This window comes from Siniperca chuatsi, linkage group LG6 (genome assembly GCF_020085105.1).
Source record: "Siniperca chuatsi isolate FFG_IHB_CAS linkage group LG6, ASM2008510v1, whole genome shotgun sequence".
In the NCBI taxonomy this organism is placed as follows: Eukaryota; Metazoa; Chordata; class Actinopteri; order Centrarchiformes; family Sinipercidae; genus Siniperca; species Siniperca chuatsi.
The window spans coordinates 25,279,468-25,295,914 of record NC_058047.1 but is presented as its reverse complement, the minus strand read 5'-3'; the positions used below and the strand labels follow the sequence as shown (position 1 = coordinate 25,295,914).

The 16,447-nt window shown below is 38.2% G+C and overlaps 1 protein-coding gene across 2 annotated transcripts in view; it reads right to left on the bottom strand.

Moving 5' to 3' along the window:
• nme7 (NME/NM23 family member 7) overlaps nt 1-16,447 on the bottom strand; it is a 20,417-nt gene extending 3,970 nt beyond the window's left edge. Inside the window, exons 1-10 of one of the 2 annotated variants that reach the window (XM_044199369.1) lie at nt 16,291-16,447; nt 14,054-14,155; nt 13,455-13,621; nt 12,465-12,575; nt 11,779-11,829; nt 11,360-11,567; nt 11,126-11,231; nt 3,826-3,890; nt 3,089-3,157; nt 2,757-2,858 (exon numbers count right to left, since the gene is read on the bottom strand). In XM_044199369.1, coding sequence (XP_044055304.1) covers nt 2,757-2,858; nt 3,089-3,157; nt 3,826-3,890; nt 11,126-11,231; nt 11,360-11,567; nt 11,779-11,829; nt 12,465-12,575; nt 13,455-13,621; nt 14,054-14,155; nt 16,291-16,293 — 984 coding nt within the window. In that variant the 5' untranslated portion in view covers nt 16,294-16,447. The remainder of the gene's footprint in view (nt 1-2,756; nt 2,859-3,088; nt 3,158-3,825; nt 3,891-11,125; nt 11,232-11,359; nt 11,568-11,778; nt 11,830-12,464; nt 12,576-13,454; nt 13,622-14,053; nt 14,156-16,290) is intronic. The other variant, XM_044199370.1, reaches the window with a different exon arrangement.

Genomic DNA, 16,447 nt, shown 5'->3' with positions numbered 1-16,447 from the left:
CTAATTTCTTGTGTTTTTATTACTTCATCTTGTCTTTTATTATTTTATGCTACCACTACTACAACTACTACTACTGTCTGTTGCTGTTTCTGCAAGTTTAGTCAACAACAAACTTCATTGGTTTAAAAAAAAAAAAAAGAACATTAACATTAACAGAAATATTACCAGATTCACCCTGATTAAACAGGGTGAATCTGGTAATATTGCTGTTCTACTCAGATGTATCTTTTGAGAGTACTACAGTGCACTGTGGTGACCAGGGACAGCTGATATCTCTTTCCACAAAAGCATCACATAGATGGGTCAAAAATCAATAGGGAAAGCATATTTTTAACCAACACGATGCAGGGATAGTATCTTAGCCTCATGTAACAGAAGTTCAGGCCTATTTTATCATCGCTTACACTCATCATCTACAGTAAGGCAAAGAGGCTACACAGCATGCTGTGACTACCATGCACTGCTGATGTGTAGTGGGGAGCACCAATGATTTATTAAGCTGCTGATTTAAACGGGGAAGTGTATACTTACAGACTATAAGAAAATTAAACACTGGAATGGGGTAGAGGGCACAGGCTGGGCTTTCGATGTTTCTGCTCTTTTCTGTGAGGGAATATTACAATCAAATTGATTTACCATCAACTCTAATATGATAAACGTGTGTTTGAGGTCACTTAATCCAGCCATTCAGCTGTACAGTCATGTGTTTATTCACACAAGACCTGTGTTGTTTATAGATTAGTCTTTGGTCAACTGGAATTAATCAATGGCCTGTTCTTACCACAAACAACTGGTCCTTAACTATTAATTGACATTCAGACCTCTTCATACAGTCTGGCTTTACAGTGTTTGTCCAGTCCAATCTGTGAGCCTGATTATGACGTCTGGAATGTCTTTACACACTGCATTTGACAAGAAAATGTACTGTACTTTGGTACTTAGCACAACAATGTTACATGGACACACACATGCCCTGTCGGTGACCTCATCAGCTAGCCTATAACACACTGAGATCTGAGATTCTTTGGACATCTTGTGTATCAAATGACTAAACTGCACTGAAGAGTAGGAGTGCTAATGTTTAGGTTGTTCGTCAGAGATTGCTAAGGTGAGTCTGAGGTGACGGAGTGATGAAACCGCTCAACCTCCCAGTTAGCCAGCAAAGTCTGAAGCAATCAAAGGTTAAATAGGCTTTAATGGAGAAAGAAGGCTGTAAACAAATTATATCAGCTGAAGGACAGAGCCTCTGGCAGCACCCTGAACTATATCAAATATATTGGTGAATTTAACAGTAAACACTGTATACATTTCCCCTATATACACTCAGTATACACTGATGCCACTTATCACTTTTGATATGTTACCCAAGCCGTCTTGCAATTATAATCTGGTACAAATTTCAACATAAAAATATAGTTACAGTCCCAGTCCCAGTGCTATTGCTTTCTTTGGATATCATTTGTGGCTCTTCACTGTGATTTTTCTACAAAGAAAAATGTATGCAATCAAGGTAATTTGTAAGATAATACAATTACATAAACATTCTGCACACAGGGTCTTGTTACTAGTAATAAACCAAACCAGAGGCAGATCTGGAGAGGGTAACTAATAAAATAACAGAGGGCGGTTACAAAGGCGTAATTATTTTGGCATCAATAAGCAGTGGTGTCATGTGACCTGGAAATCATTTTGACAGTGGCCTGGGAGGACTGATGGTTAAGGACAGAAAGCATATTGAACTTCAACAAAAAATAAAAAAATGACCATTCTAAAACAGAGGAAATTACAAGACATTAAAAAGCGGCACTATCTTTAAGAAGACTGACCGCTAAGTCATTGACATCTGCTGAACTTGTGGGGGAATTGTGCAGGTATATAGTCCCTCATTTTTATGGTAACTAAACAGTGATTGGAGGCAGAGCATTTCACAGGCAAACTCTTTTATCTAATCACATAAGCCAAAAAATCTTTACAATGTACAATAAGCGAGGACTAAAACAACATTCTCCAATTAATCATGAGTTTATTTTGGCTTTGAAGAATCCTGAATCAGGTGTGTATTACTTTTCACGTGATCAGCTTTAAACCAATCCGAGACTGAAACCAAATATTGAGCTTGGTTCATGTTAAAAATACAGGGCTCCTCAGTCACCTGGCTTCCAGCTGCCAGGCTTAATGACTTCTCAGCAGATGCATCCCAGACTACGATCACATAGTAAAAAGTAAACTCAGAAGATTTAGCCAGGCTTATGCGGAATACAAGACAGAGTGCCACATAATGTGCTGTACTGGCTCTACGTTCACACATAACTTGAAACATAAAAGGAGACTGAGGAAGGACAATAAAAACTTAACACTGCTGTTGTTTTCTTCAACCAAACTCACTCAACAGCAGAAACAGCATTTTTAGTATAGGAAAAATATTATTTCTGTGGGTAGACTAAATATTAGAAACACCTCTCAGTGTAACCTGGGGGTAGGATTTATTGCAGGGCTGTTGTATTAGATTGCATTAGTTTCAGCTACATGTACCGAATGAACTGGCCACTGAGTGTATGTTACATATGAAAATGTTTTCTGTTGCCTGTCTTTGACAACAAGGGCTTTTGAAAAACTCAGTTCAAAACTCATTTGCAGATGATATATACATTTTCACCACATTTAACCCACCTTTTGACATTTTAAGTGTCGGACAGGCTTCTAGTACAGAATATAATGAATGAATAGCAAATCATATTTAATATTTTTTGACTCACTGGATCGGCGGGCCCACAGAATTCCCTGAATGACTGCGGTGTGTCGGTGCCATGGATCTCTAGGACCATGCAGGGTCCAGAACAAAGCTCGGTCACCATACTCTACAGGGAGAGAGTGGAAATACAGTCAAAACTAACAATGAATTTGGCTTATTTTTACTCAAATGAAGAATTATACTGATAAAAGTATTACGCAACGAATCAACTTGAAACATTTGGTCACTCTCCTAGATCTTTACAAAAGATTAGGCAGCGTTTGTGTTTATCACAACTGACAGAGCTTTGATGCAGGTACTACTATGATGGTACAACAACATAGTGTTTATACTCACAGAATACTCTGTGACAACACCTTTGTAAACTTCATAGAATTCTTCTGCATTTGCCCGGTCCACGTTGAACTGTGAAAAGGAAATATTACTCATGAAAAACAAGCACAAAAATGAATTTTCACAATGGAATATGAATATGTACTGAAGGAAATTAAATATGAAAAAAAAACAGTATCAAATGGAAATACTTCACTTAGTGTACGTGCTTTGAATTGTGAACAGCTCCATTATCACAAAAGACCTTTTATAATTTCCATAAAAAATTACTAACCAATGTATTTGTAGAACATCAAGGATATTAAATCATATCCTTAGAACAAAGGTACTGCATGAATTGCTAATATGCACTTATTTTGTTTCCATTAATGTACAACACACCAGTCATGTGGCTGCAGTGATAAAACCCTGATTGATATATTTTTCTCCTATGGCCCAGAATGTGCATCACATCTGATGTGGCAAAACGAATGGACTGTGAGAGGTCACTGTTTACAGCAGTGACGCTGACTTCAATTATGAGGTCAGGTTGGATCAAAGAGTCAAGTCAATACAGTGCACATATTGGTTACATGAGTATGTAGCTAAGATAAATGGGCAAATGAGCAGAAAACTAATAATCTTGTGAAACTAGCTTACATGAGCATAGTGAAAGGATGGCAGGTACAGCAAATGTATGACAGACTCTACTGTACAAGACCATAGCACAAGGAGAGGAGAATTATTTGTTAAAGTTTTACCATCTGAAGGGCTGAGATTTCAAATCCAGCTGCAGATATAGAGTTCAGGATCTTCCCAGTCAGACCTGTGAACACATCAAAGCTGTTCATATATATATTTATGAGCTTTCATGATCCCTAGATTTACACAGATTGACAAGTAAGGTGTTTAGTGCTACAATAAACTCTCCAATATGATCCTACACAAACTAATAACATAATTTCTATTTATATTAAATGACTAGTTATTATTACTGAATGTGTTGTGAAGCCAACACAATGCTCCTATTCAGACATAAGTGTTATCTTATGTTGCAACGACCTCACAATGTAGTGTCTCCTTTGGACAAAGAACAGTGAGATTGTCTTACAGATGTCCTGTCTATTAGAGAAAAGGAGACATTATTTTTGTCCACACAGTCGACACTTTAGAAAGCAAGATACAGAGCTGTAGCTCTTGTCACTGTGGCCATACATTTTTGTAAAAATGGTACAACCATAGTGACGAAGGTGCAACAGTGACAGTGAAGGTCAGACTGCTGCAGACACACAAAATTGAAAGAGGGCGCCAGTCTCATAATCTCTGACATCCTGATAAAAAGTAGCCTGTGTACTTGTCAGGCAGGATACTAGGGGTCTACATTTTCCATTAATTCTAAATACTGCTGTGTGACTTGCAGTTTGAACCAGGTGCTACGGGGAGTGCTGATGCGTTTCTCTCTTATTTGGGTAATCGTTTGGTCACAGTCCAGTCATGTGTGTATTAGGTAAGTAACCACCTCCTGAGTCCTCTGTGCCCTCCCCAGGCAGCAGCCAGCAGCCTGTCTAGGATAGGCACACACTCAGCACAGCTCCCAAAAGCAGCTGGTGCTGTTGCTAGGAGATCCTATTCTGGGTGCCTGGCAACAGAAGCTTCTCTATTCCAGTCATGTCTGAGTGCATTTTCAGTCACAACGTCCTTTGTCACCACTGTGATTGACTGTGCCCTGTACATGTAGTTGTAGCGTATAACTATAATTTGAGCAATCTGGGACCTTTTTGACAATGCAGCTCCAAACCCTTTTAATCAGGCAAAATAACTGAAAATAACTGAAAATACAAAGCCAGAATTATTCTTATGAGCTAATTTTTTGCTTTTTTTCTACAATACCTGTAGACTTTCTACAAGACCATTCTGATAAAAACTGACTGAAAATGGCAGATGGACGTCAGACCAGTCAACAAATTATAAAGAGTGACTTGAGCGATGACAATATTTGCTGCCTTTCAAAACTTGTGCGACTTATGACCAACTGTTCAAAACGAGGTATTGTAGACGTAAAATACAGCAAGTTTCTCACCTTAGATTAACTCAGAAATTGATTTTGTTGGGTAGGAGGACTTTGACAACATTTTCAGATCGGCCGCTTTACAACATGTTGTAAAGATCTGCCGATTATACTGTAGACAGCACAGCCTGCTTGAAATGATGTCTGTCGCAAGCAAATACCTATTAAGCTGCCGGACTACAATGAGCTCAGAGAAATTTGTGGGCTGACTTAGTAAGGTTACATAAACTCCTCCTCAGACAGTTTAAATAAAATGTATATTGAATATCTTAGTTATTTTAACTAATAACAAGCAGCTGGTTACGGCCCTTGTTGCTTAATAAACGTTAACAAAACTAAGAGAGACAAAAGTAGAAGAGACATGAGAGAGATTTTGCCTACATTACAACACCACTAGTGTGTACAGTCTAGAATAAATGATAACCACACTGGTATTAATTCATAAAACAAATACACACTCTATGTTTTGGAGGAATTTAAGTTCCCCAAGGAATTTGAGTTGCTCAATTATGCCCTGCAGAAAAACAAAGCATGCCCATACTTATGTAGGTGTTTTTAATGGGCCCTCTCTCATAGACCTTTCTCACAGCAAACATTTCAACTTGTCAAAGCAGGAAAAGCACAGGTGTAACTACAGTAATAACATTAATACCATTTAGATGTGGCAAAAAGTCATACCAGCGTGCAGCATGCACGTTAGCAGACCTAGATATCATACAGACATAATGAATGTTATTTTGATAGGTCAAAATGTCCTGCCATGAGAAAGGTCTATACACTGGGAATAAAATAGCCTTAATAGGCCAGGAGCCAGGTCCAGCCAGTTTTCTACCCAGCCCTGTTTTCAAGTTGATACCCCCAACTCGAGCCGTTTGGCCTTCAAAACTATTGGGACATGTTTTTCGAAATGATGTAAATGCCTGTACTGCAATTGCATAAATAGTCATGAGTATGAAATTTGGCAAGGAGTAGCATGTGATCAAGAAGCCAACCATCAATAGTTATGAATATTGCAAATCAATGTGCACCTAAGTACTTAACATTTAACAACAGACCTAGATAAACACTCTAAACATACCCACAAAAAAAAAAGCTTGTAACACAAGAACTGTAAGGCCAAAATGCATGTATAAGGACTCATTTGAAAGGCAACATGCTCTAGTTTGTGAAACTGTGCTCATTTAGTATTGGGGCTAAAACACAACCTACACTACAGCAGCTCAAACATGAAGGAAAAATTATTTTTTAGGTTCTCGTTTTCAGTAAGTCATTAACGAGGTTATGCTCAATGTTACAACTATGAAATCACCACATACCTTTTACATCATGTCAACTACATCTGTGTAAACTTTTAGACCTGTGGGCCAAACTTTATGGGTGCTTGTGAGTTTTTAGTTTGTGGTGTGTAGTATGCATCATTTTCTTTATTTCGATTGTATAAATGCCGTACATGGATACAATATCCTGCACACTTTAAATACATGAATTACTTGTATTTATAATGGCAACAGAATGAACAAATGGAGGCAAAGTAGGTAATACAATCGACAGGAAAGAACAAAAGGAGGGTGAGGGAGAAGCTAGGGTAGAGATGTGGGGGGCTGCTAATCTAAAGTGTTTGCATTAAATTCATTTACATAATAGTCTAGAAAGGAGTGTCAAGTTTTTTGAAACCTGAGCTGCGCATCAGATTTTTTCTAGTTAAAGAAATGACATTACCTCACGAATCCAGCATGAGTGAGATGGAGGGGTGGGGGATTTCCAGCTAAGAAGAATAAGCCTGAATGCTAGTAATGTTGAGAATGGCATTAGGTCTGATTGATATCTGGATACCTCGCTGCTGTTAGGGTCAACCCCCAATGTTGCAATAACTTTTTTTCTTCCTTTCTTTCTTTTTTTAAACATATGTTGGAGAATGTGTTAAAAATCTTCAACCAGAATGTGTACAAATTTCGGCATGTCCAAAACACATGGCCTAAAGTAGCAGGGGCTTGGTGGCATCTGATATGATTTGAGTCTGAACCAGGATATATCCGAGTCAATTTGGCAGGCGGTTGCCTTAAACTGTAGCAATCCGTGTCTAACACAAATTGAGGATGTATGTATTCTTTTAATAGCTCTTTGCCAGGTTTCCTCTGAGAGCTTTTTGTCCAAGTCCTGCCCCCACTGTGCTTCCAGGTGATGTAGAGAATAGCATTCCATTTTCTGAATAATACTATATAAATGAGACACATAGCCTGGTAGGTAGGGCTTAATCTTCAGAGTTGGGAGAGTTGCCCAGCACCTGAGGTCGTTCCTGGCTGGGTCCATAATTGGTTGAAAGTTATGTTTGAACAGCTTTTTTTAACATCACATTAGCTTGACTCCCAAATACGTTAGGGGACCAGTCGTAACTCTGAATGCGTATGGTGTCCAGGCACTTTGGAACTGAAACCTGTCAGATATGAACAACAAAAGGTTGTCTGCATATAACAAAACTTTGTGGACCTGGCCACACCTGTCAATACTCCCTATCTCATTGTTTTGCCACAAAGCTATAGGTAATGGCTCAATGGCGAGATTGAAAAGGAAAGCAGACAATGGACAACCCTGTCTCGTGCCCCTTTGAAGGGTAAAATAGTCAGAGTGGGTTTTATTGGTCCATACTGATGCCTGTAGCAGAATATACAGTGTTTGAATACAAGGAATGAAAGCTGGGCCAAATCCAAATTTGCATTGAGATTTAAAAAGATGTCTTTAATCAATAGAATAGATTAAAGATGCGTTGCAGATTGTGAAATGACTGCCTACCCTTTATTAAACCTGTTTGGTTGGGTCAATGGTTGGTACTATAGATTCAAATCTTAGGGCAAGGATTTTTGTAAGCATTTTATAATCACATGTGAGTAAGCTGATTGGCCGGTAGGATTCGCACTTGGTTGGGTCTTCATCTATTTTTGGCAATACAGAAATTGTGATTGGGTCATGGATGTAGGGAGTATATTTTGTAAGTGATTCGTTATAAACAGAGCACAGTAATGGCATCAATTTAGTGGCAAAGGCCTTGTAAAACTCAATCGGGTATCCATCCGGGCCTGGTGTTTTTCCATTTTTCAGTAATTTGATCGCCTACCCAATCTCGGCCACAGATATTGGCTCTTCTAGGCTGGCTTTATCCTCTTCACTTATAGTGGGCAAGTCCAGATTCTCAACAAACCTATTATCCTGATAGCTACCTAAAGTATATAGGGAAGAATTAGTTAGCTGATTAGTTTCAAGGAAAAAAATCTATCTGTGCTGATTTTTAAATCTCCATGTGTCTACCACACCACTGGGCTGGCAGAAGGCCCTTATAATGTGAGCAGATTTAGAGAGAGGATCCGTTGGGATTTTAGAGCGGTCAAGAGAGGGCTGCAAAACGGTATTAAAATTTCCTCCCAGTATCAGGGGGTGATAGCCAAACAGCTCCTTAAAGAAATAGTTAGGGCCATAGACGTTAACTAGAACTACCGGTAAGTTATACAGCCTGCCCTGGATGATAACAAATCGTCCATTTTTACAGCCACTGCCTTTGAAGATATGAACTGCACATTTTTCCCAAGTAGGATAGATGTACTGCAGGACTTGTGACACACATCCTCTTTGTAATATAGAAATATCTGACGTGCGTAAGTATGTTTCCAGTAGCAATATTACATCTGCCTTAAGTTTCATCATGTGGAAAAACACCTTAATTCGCTTAATGGGTGGAGTCCCTTCACATTCCAGTTTACAAATTGTGGTGTTGTCCTGCTCATCGCATCTGTGGGAGCCACGACTGAAAAAGGGAAGTTGAGAAATGAATCCCAAACTGAGAAGCTGCACCCTCTCTGAAAATGATGCATATGATGATGATTAACTTGTTCAAATCCACTGGATCTGCGAGGCACCGGATCAAGGTTAAGGTTTGGGGACGCCAGTGACACCACAAACTAAAAACTCACAAGCTCCCATAAAGTTTGGCCCACAGGTCTAAAAGTTTACACAGATGTAGTTGAAATGATGTAAAAGGTATGTGGTGATTTCATAGTTGTAACATTGAGCATAACCTCGTAAATGCTATTTAAAAAGAGTTACTGAAAACGAGAATCAAAAAAACATTTTTTTCCTTCATGTTTGAGCTGATGTAGTGTAGGTTGTGTTTTAGCCCCATTACTAAATGAGCACAGTTTCACAGCCTTTCAAATGAGTCCTTATACATGCATTTTGGCCTTACAGTTCTTCTGTTACAAGCTTTTTTTGTGGGTATGTTAATGACGGAAGAAAAGGTGGTTTAAAAGGTGGTGTTGTTTCTCTCTTTGGCTGTATTTGGAGTGTTTATCTAGGTCTGTTGTTAAATGTTAAGTACTTAGGTGCACATTGATTTGCAATATTCATAACTATTGATGGTTGGCTTCTTGATCACATGGTAGTCATGCTAGTCTGTATTGTAACCATACAGTAATTGAGTGTATTGGTTTGGACAAGCAATCTGTGCATATACAACATAAAAATAATTTGAATACCATATAAAAGCATTTGTTTTTCTACTGTAGTATTCACTTTTCATGTTCTTCACTTAAGATGGCAGTAGTAGCAGTACATATGAACATATTGTTGGATCCAAGAAATATGCTTACCCCCATTTGAAAGGCTAGTGACTGAAAATTCTCATTTGAGGTACAGTTAAGAATTTTGGCCACAACAAGTGTAATTTTCAAGGTATAAAGGTCATCTTGGGCTCAAAATGAAGCTTATGAACTTTGGAAGTTTTCTATAGAAAAGTAAGTGATATTCACCAGGAAGTGCTCGAAAATAATCATTTATGATGAGAATTTATTGAGCGGACAGTAGTTTTTTTTTTATGTCTTTTTGGGGATGTTCTGGGTGATATTTTAAAATAGAATGGTAGCAAGCACCTTATTTAGCTACTTTCCCCTTTGTTTCAGGCTACTCCTTGCCAAATTTCATATTTGTATGACTATTTATACAATTGCAGTACCTTATATGCATTTACATCATTTCGACAGAAACATGTCCCAAAAAAGGGGTTTTGGGCCCCCTGAGGCCAAAAGGAAATAATAGTGGAAAAAGGCAGCAGAAAACATCCTGAAGGCTGGACCTGGCTCCTGGCCTATAAACACATGAATACTATTAATGGTAATATTTCTGCTGGGTCTGTTTAATTATGCTGCTTCCTTTCTGATGTTCCTTGTGAATAAACTTTGCAAGCAAGGACGTGCATCTCCTTATCAAAATGTTCTCTCAGCTTACAACGGTCCCAAATTTGTCTCAGCTGATTTTTGTTTGTGAAAAAATGAGAGGGTTCCATGATGTTATGTAGACAAGTGTTTTCAAACAAGACTGATAGTCTACAGCAATGCTACTGATACAATGCAAGTGTTATGTTTACCATGATCAACATCTTAGTTTAGCATGTTAGCATGCATAAATGAAAAATTGAAAAAGAAAGCACAAATACATTTATGGAAACTAAAAATAGGCCTGGGTCAAATCAGATACCAAACAAATTCCCATTAAGGATAAGCACTCAAATCAGAAATAAAGATTAAATTAATTTCTATGGGACCACAGTGAGCTTGTTCATTAGAATAAACTGCGTTTGTCCAGAGTGACCAGTCCAGGTCTCTCCTCTGTCAACAACTTTCTGTGTGCATACTTCAGCTCTGTCCAGAGAATTTCACATTTCACAGGTCAGAGCTCTAGTGGCATGCTCCATGAACAGGGATCAGGGCAGGGATTTGGAAAAATCCAAAGCCAAATTTGGTAACCATGTAGTGCCTTTGTGTGACACAAACACATTAACAGCCATAGGTGGAAGGGGAGAAAATATTATAGTCATTGGACTGCATAATTTATGGATGTATTAACAGACAGACAAGGACCAAGCTAGACAAATAGATAGATACTGTAGATAGATAGATTAATTGATAATATAAATATGTGTTGGCTGCAAATAGGTATATGTTCCCTACCTTCTGATATGGCATGAGGTTTGATGATGCAGCATGTGCAGTCTGTATAGATGGCTGTATTAGAGGGACCGTGGCCAATTGTGGATGGGAAAAAAAATTCAAGCTCCTAATAAAACAAACAGAATAAAAACAACTTAAGAGTGCATAATCATTTCTAGGAATGTGGAGCATGGGAAACAGTCAAGGGCACATATGAACATGAATAAAGCTAACAGGCTAGCTTTACATCCTTACCCTTGCTGCTGCAGCAAGTGAGTCAGAGCCATGTCCACCATTTTTTACGCCATCTGTTCCAAACTGGGCACGGACACTCTGGGGTGCTTCCTTCCGCGCCACAGCAGAGTCTGCAGGTCCCAGGAGCCTCCTCCAGATAGACATGGCCTCATCACCCATCAGCTCCATGGCAACCACAGGGCCCGAGGACACAAACTGCACCAGGTTACTGCAAAATGGAGCAATGACAGAATAACTCATTCACATAAGTGGAATTCCTTCCAGCACTAGGTTAGCTGTGTGAAATATGTTCAACTGTCACTACAATGTCATTAAGATCATTGCCACAGGTTCTGTTAATGATAGTGGCCTTGCTACCATAAATGTTCTCTGCTGGCTGACACCTGCTCAAAACTGGCAAATCATTTACAGGCACTCACTTGAAGAAAGACTTTGACTGATGTTCCACATAAAAGTCTGCCGCTTGGCTCCTGTAATGTAAGAAAACCATTACCCGTGGAGTTCAGGTGTGGCCAAATCATCTTAGGCATTCATTGTGAACTCTATGTACCAAACTACTGACAAAGTAATTTACAGACATCATTTCTTTCACAAGTAAAAGGTAGCTGTGCGGAATTGGTCCTCTTTGGTGTGTAAGATATTAGCTTCTTAATTGTTTGGAAAAAACAATGGTGACAGTATTGAAATAAAATAACATTTTACCACAACCACTGATGTCATGTCCTCAATTCAAATTTTAACTTATGTAAGTAAAATTACAGAAGCTGATGCTCTGGTAAAATTACATAAGCATCAAATGTAAAAGTAAAGTGCTCATTATACTCATTGCTATATCTGAGACTGAGATGGGTTTGATCATGTAATTGCACCACGAATGAGCACCTGATAAAACCGTTAGTAGTTAATTAAATGCCGACCTTGTCTGCCCCTTGGCACGCCATATGTTCCTAATATGTGTGAGAAAGCAGAGCCATCCATCTGTTTATGTGAGGATACTGGCACCAAACAGCCTGTGTCTCCCTCTTTGACAGGAGTTTGTCTGATACATTACCACAGTATGACTTTTTATTATTAGACACTCTTACCAGTGAGGCTTTGACCTTACCACGTAAGCTTTGTCATTTTGGCTTTGGTCACAATCAGGTTGGAGGAGTATATCAATTCAAGGACATCTCCGATCTTGGTAACTGCATCTGGCTTTATCAAAGCAAGAGTCCTGGAGAAATGGAGAGAAATTTTGAAAAATTGATCATTTCTGACATATAAGCCAATAAGAAACAACTCATCAAGATTAGAAAAAATAACAGAAACACATTTTCCTGCTTACAATAATGAATGCTTTCAGATGTGTTTATAATGTGTAGGGCTGAGTATCGTCAAGTCAAGACAATTTTATTCATATAGCCCAATATCACAAATCCCAAATTTGCCTCAAGGGGCTTTACAATCTGTACAGCAGCTTCCATTTTCTTTTGTTTTATTAATTAATACTATGATGTAATGATGAAACTTGAACTTGGCTTATTTAGTTAAGTAGGAAATGTTTTTGGAGGAAAACTAATAAAGAGAAGAAAATAATCGGGAATGTGTATTGTTTTGGTTTCTGTTCCAAAAATAAACATATTACAAATAAAATGTGATTTATCAAGATGTATCATCGTCAAGTTAGTAAAACACATACAACCAAAGTCATATTGCTTGGTAATGTTAAGAATCTGATTTGCAGCTGTTTAACAGCAGATGCTGCTTGATAAGCATCCAATAACAATATATAAGAATCTAAAAGGACCTTCCTTTAAATTATGACAATAAATGCAGATAACACATGCAGATAACATAGCAGTTTTCCCAACATGCTACAGAACATGTAGAATTTTCTGTTCCTTTACTAGAATTATTTTTTACCATACTGAGGACTAAGTACAATGTGCGGGAGTATATAATGTCTGTGAGCAGTCCTGCACAAAATAGAACTTAATAAAACTTCTTTAAAAATAATGTTAAAATAAAGATTATGAGTCACAGTTAGAGGGATTATTTGCAAGGTAACTGGAGTGGATCATGCAGACTTATCACACAATGTACACAGTCATACCTTTCTTTTTTGCTGCCAAGTTTGTTTGCTGTGTACTGATCTCCATAGTCAATCAGATTAAGCTGTCGTGAGAACACATTCACTCGATTCCCAACGAACAGGTCCTCTGGATGGAGGTCATCATATTTGGTCCTTCTCAAAAATATTCGCTGGTTTTTTACATCAAACTGCAAATAAAAACAAACACATTGGTAGTTTATTAAAATTAACTAGCTTCAGACTTAAGCAGTTCATGATTACTATGAAAAATATCCCAGAGAGTATATAACCTGTGTTGCAAACGTACTCAGGGCCAATTTTTCCAGATGCTTTTACTTTAGCACTTGAGTACTTAAAATGTTAGCAGTGAAAAAAACATCTGTTCTTGTATCAAAATTCTATCCACATTTGATTGTCATTCACAATTATTTGACACAAAAATACATTAACAGAATAAACATCCTGCCCTATTAGTCTCCTTAAATATTCAAATCTTGAGGCTAAAAAGCTTGATATATTCTAATAGCCTAATAGCCTTGCCTTTATAAATGGACCATGAAAGTTGAAGCAACCAATGTAACAGAAAATTTAAAGAATATTAAGTAGTAGCAAATTCTTACCATTTCCACTGAGCCATCTTTGGGGTAATAGAACAGTTGGTAGCGCCGCAGGAGAGCTGCAGTAGGGTCATACCATTCAGCAAGAAAGGCGTAGCGATCCTCCTGATAAAGTCAAGGAACAGATAGAATCAGAGTAATAGGGAGGCACAAAATAACCCATACTTTGTGTAGGCCTTAGTCTCAGATACAACGATCCTAAATGAGAAAAAGAAAAGAATGATAAGCATGAGTCCAAATTATTAAAGTTCAAGTGCCATCTCTGTCTGAGTCAACAGCTCCCTATTTGTCGCAGTAGATGTACCAGTCCTTCAAGTTTGTAAAGGGGTCAACTCACATGTACTTTATATTACTGTTAACTATTTATCAATGCATGCTGTAGTGTTTAAGATTTTTGATTACATCTCCCTACCTTGAAGAGACTTCAACTTGGAGAGACTTGAAACATGCTTGAGTTAGGTAATGCAATACAGTGAACATCAAGTCTACATTTATTTTTGCAAAGGTTGTGTTTCTGTTGCAAAGTAATGCAGTGCAGACTTTTCAAATCTGACTTCCAACTGCACAACAATAATGGAACTTTGACAAAAAGAAATAAATGTAGAATTCACTGTGTTGGATTACCAGACCTAAGAAAGTTTTAAGTCTCTGCAAGCTAAGCATCCAAAGGCACCAGTATGGTTCTTTAAAGAGTTTAATTTAATCACGTGGCAGACTGTGGTGAGAAGGTTTTCCTCATTTAGCAAGTATGGGTTCTTACAAACTCAAGGTTAAAGGTTTCAGGAAATGTCTTGTTAGCACGGCAGCTTAATTAAAAGCAAAGAAGTGGCATTATATGACAGTGACTAACAATTAAGCATGACTTAGAATGATCTAATATCAACACTTAAGTGATGACAGATCTGTTTCTGTTCATCTTGTCAGCCAAAAAGGATTAGGAGTTCAAAAGACAGTGGACACTAATAAATACAAATGAAGTTAATCGAGTTAATTTGTCAGTTTGGCTTAAACTTAGTTAAGCTCATTTGTTAGCACTGTCACCTCATAGTAACAGGGACCTGTGTTTGACTTCCAGCACTTTCTGCTCCAGTTTCCTCCCACAGTCTACAGTCATGCAAGTCAGGTAAATGGAAGACTTTATCCTTACCCTAGTGTATGTGTGTGTGTGTGCGCGTCTCTGTCTCTGTGAGGGACAACATGTCCAAAGTATTCCCTTGTCTTCTGCCCATTGCTAACATAAAAAAGCCCTGTGAGCCTGGCTGAGTAGGCAAAGAAAATAAACAACTTCTCTCTTCTGCTCCACAAAAATGTACGTACAATATAAACTCTCATAGTATTTAGATATAGGTGGATGAAATAATCTTATCAAACAAATTATCCAGGAACTATTTTGCATGGCACACACAGATTCAGATTTCATATTGGAAGAGACATTTTTGATGTTTTATCTTATTTTTCTTACGCACTACCACAGGAAAGTCAATGCTCCTAGACACTGAGACCAGCGCCGAGGGAACATAAGCAGAACAAGTGCTTTCTGTCATTTTCGCCTCACCGCCTCTTTCACACCAGCAACCTACTGTTCTTTTGTGTGTTTAAATTAGACTAACTTTTTTGTTCGTCAACAACTAGCATTCAGGCTGAGACATGTTGTTTCCTTTACACTGAAACTCAAACTGTGTTGACCATCTAGCCCCAGTGTGTGCCTCTCATGTATTAACGCTAGCACTGGGCCTACTGACCACCCAACTTAGCATAACATACTACACAAAACATGGACATAAATGGTACAACGTTTTAACTCGTTATACTGATACGATGCTTATTTCACCGGTAAGCTAGTATGTGAAAGTAAAAAGTAACGCTATTGGCACTGCAACGTTAAATTACCAAGTAACGTTACTAACGCTACAGCTTTAACGTCAGCTAGTCACCTACTGCTCACCTACAGGACACTGGCTTGTTAGTTACCACCAATTATTGTTGTTGTAAAGCTGGCTTTAATTTGTAACGTTATTTTACTTAATTTGGCTACTCCAGAATGCCAACATTAATAAAAATCTCTTTATTTAGCCGAACGTTGTTGGTTACCGGTGGCGTTAGTTGGTAACGTTAACTGTTATGCTAACTGTTTTCCTGTGTTTGGTCCGTTCAGGCGTTTAAGTTAAATTGTGCTGAATTTCTAACAAACGAATGGGGTGTTCGCATCATTGTTATTGAGCAGGGAAATATTAACTTACCATTTTTGACAAATTAACAAAGTCTACATGTCCCAATGCTGTTTCAGCTAGCAAACGTTAGCTATTCCGGTCTATGCTTCGTTTCTATAGTAACTGTAGTGACATGCCAAGGTGCGTTCAAGGTGCATTCACCTAATGATGTACATGGCAGTTGTTC